Here is a 3,224-nt window from a genome sequence, read left to right as displayed (position 1 = left end):
CAGGACATCATAATTCAGTCAACATTCCATCCATCTCACCCGATGATTCGTCATTTCGAATAAGATTATTAATCTAAGAAGCCATGAACATGAACAATACAGGAGCCCTATGTACAAATTATTTTTTTGGATCCTAACATAGAGACGCATGCTAGAGATATAGACGTATGCTAGAGATATATAAACATTTATTTTTCGGGAGCACTCTATTACAGTTTATTAGTCTATTAACATTTTGATTAATAGACTAAATGATCTTGTATTAATATAAAATTAATTTTTACATGGTGGATTATTTCTTTTAATTATATTTATGTCCTCAAACGTCAATTTAATATTTGATTTATTAATCAATTTTATTCAAAATTTATTAGTGGATCAAATAATCTTAGATCGATATGAAACTAGTTATTATATGTTTGTTTACCTTTGATTATATTCATGCATTCAAAAGTCAATTTGACTTAATATATTGAGAGTAATAATTTTTTTTAATATAAATATATTTAAAAATTTTAATTCATGTTAAAAAAAATAAGATGATGGATTAAACAATTTCAGATTAATATAAAATTAGATTTTACGTGTTCATCTAATTTTTCTGATTATATCTATGTCTTTAAACTTTAATTTCATCTAATATATTAAGAATAATAAATTTTAAATTTTTTTGAACATAAATTAATTAATTAAAAAAAAAATCAATTGACTGGTTTATTCGGATTTTTGTTGTTTTGATATAAATCGATTCGACTTATTAAAAATATCAGTCTAACTGATAATGATAAAATAAAAAATAGATATATAATTTAATAATTTTAAAATTATCTGATATGATTTGATAATTTTATAAACTTATCTAATGGTCTGATAAAAATTTATAAAAAAAATTAGAGACCTATTTTTTGATTTTGTTGTGTAATTTAACAATGTTGGAAATATCCTTTCAAAATGATCCACCGCGTGCCGCCAGAAGTGAATTCGTTGCGTCGCGTTCTAACGGCTATCTTCGATATGGAGCTATCTGAGCCGCCAATTGGCAGAGATCACGCGGATCGCTGATCTGTACACCAAAATATCACCCTCCAAAACACGCATCAACCCGCCTCAGCCGTCCGATCGCGATTCCCTGCTTAACACAACCTACACCGCCGCACTTGCTTTATTAACCCGCCTCCCCTACGTCCTCCCTTTTCCATCGCTTATCTTCATCGCTTTGCTGCTCGTGTCGGTCGTCTCTGCGAAATCCTTCTCTCGAGGTGAGTTCATCTCGATCTTCTCCTCGCCGATTGTTTTGTTTCTTCATCTTCATTTCCTGAGGGTTTCGTGGATCATCTGATTGTTTGTTTTTTGCCAGGTCTCGCCATGAAACGGGGGAAATCGAAGGCGGATGCACCGAAGAAGGCGGACAGCAAGTGCGGATCTCTAATCGATTTTTGCTTACTAGATTAGGCCATTAGTCATCCCTATGATTCTAGGTTTTGCGATATGCTCTTAACCTGTATTTTCTAGGTTTTGTGATCTGATGTTTCTGTTTTATTTTTTAAAGGCTTGCTGTCAAGAAGGGATCGGAGCGAGCGAGTAAGAAGCCGAGGAACACAAAGGCTGAGAAGGATCCCAACAAGCCTAAGCGGCCCCCTAGCGCCTTCTTCGTCTTTATGTGAGATTACATGTTTTATTTGGGTCTATATTTTATTTGATTTTATCACCTTGTTTTAAACTTGGATCGGCAGGGAAGAGTTCAGAAAAACTTTTAAAGAAAAGCATCCTAACAATAAATCCGTGGCCGTGGTAAGATTTCTCTTTCAGCTGTATAGAGTTCAATATGCTTATTTTCTCTTCCTTTTTTGCGTGTGTGTTCTTATGTGCGCGTGATTCTCATTTATTGAATTAAAATAATTTGATGTAAATAGGTCGGTAAAGCTGGTGGCGATAAATGGAAGTCTCTGTCTGAGGAAGTACGCTATTCATAATAGCTTTTTTTTATCCTCATTTTATTCAACGTGCTGTTGATTTAATATCAATCGAAATGTAATATTCTGTTTGTACTGCAGGATAAGGCTCCTTACGTTACCAAGGCAGCCAAATTGAAGACGGAGTACACTAAGAAAATAGCAACATACAACAACAATCAGGTATGCGTATCAATTGAATTTGTGTACAAATTTAAAATTCAATCAACTGATTCTCTGCATGATTTAATAGGCCCAGGGAGGAAGTCGCCCTGCTGCTATTGCTGAAGAAGACGAGTCCGACAAATCCAAGTCTGAGGTGCATGACGACGACGAGGATGCCGAAGGAAGCGAAGAGGTTTGTGATGTCATAAGCTGGTGTCGTATATTTCTTAAAAAGATGATACGAATTGCATTTACTAGTTCTGAATTTCTTTGTTTTAAATCAGGAAGAGGATGATGAGTAGGGGACGTCTGGCTCGAGCTTCACTTGTCTGGAAGGGTGGGACTTGGACCAACCTTAGCATATCAAGCTCTCTTTTGAAATGTTGTATCGTCTTTACTAACTTGTACTTATGCAATATTTTCTCTCTTTTTGTGGATCGTTTTATGTTTGCTATTATGTGAATGGAAGAACGGTTTGGCTCGCATAACGAAGTGATCCAGTTTGATATTGCAAATTTGTTGATGTCCAGTTCGTCTTGAGTTTGTTACAATTATTCGTGGTGCCATTGCGTGTGTGAGTGTAATTGGCATGCAATTTCCCCCCGGGTCAACGCGCGCCCCTCCCCTCTTCCCCCCCCCCCGGGTCAACGCGCGCCCCTCCACTTCCCCTCTCTCCGCCAAAAAGACGCATGTAACCTTAACCTCCTTTTTTTTTTTTTTTTTTTTTTTTTTTTTTTTTTTTTTTTTAACCCATACTTATATATTTATACTTATATATTTTTAATTAATTTTATTTTAAAATTTTTTTATTCATACTTATATATTTTAAATTTTTTTTAAATTTTATTTTTAAAATTAATTTTATTTTTAATTTTTTTCATTCATACTTATATATTTTAAAATTTTTATTTAGTTTATATATTTTAAAATTTTTATTTAGTTTATATTTTTAATCAATTTTATTTATTATTTTTCATTAATATTTATATATATTTTTAATTTTATTTAGTTTTATTTAGTTTTATTTTTAAATTAATTTTGTTTATTATTTTTTCATTAATACTTATATTTTTTTTATTTTTTTAGTTTTATTTTTAATTACTTTTA

At 32.4% G+C, this 3,224-nt stretch overlaps 1 protein-coding gene across 1 annotated transcript; it reads left to right on the top strand.

Annotated features, from left to right (window-relative positions):
- The first annotated feature begins 1,123 nt into the window (after positions 1–1,123).
- Positions 1,124–2,632, top strand: LOC122053646 (HMG1/2-like protein). Its single transcript, XM_042615652.1, has 8 exons — positions 1,124–1,259; positions 1,358–1,415; positions 1,550–1,660; positions 1,734–1,791; positions 1,914–1,958; positions 2,055–2,135; positions 2,206–2,310; positions 2,402–2,632. Exons 2-8 carry the CDS (start codon positions 1,366–1,368, stop codon positions 2,417–2,419), a joined length of 468 nt encoding a protein of 155 aa, XP_042471586.1. The 5' UTR covers positions 1,124–1,259; positions 1,358–1,365; the 3' UTR covers positions 2,420–2,632.
- The last annotated feature ends 592 nt before the right edge of the window (positions 2,633–3,224 follow it).

Source organism: Zingiber officinale, chromosome 3A (assembly GCF_018446385.1).
Source record: "Zingiber officinale cultivar Zhangliang chromosome 3A, Zo_v1.1, whole genome shotgun sequence".
Taxonomy (NCBI): Eukaryota; Viridiplantae; Streptophyta; class Magnoliopsida; order Zingiberales; family Zingiberaceae; genus Zingiber; species Zingiber officinale.
Note: the sequence above shows the minus strand (reverse complement) of the source record. Positions and strands in the feature narration are given on the sequence as shown.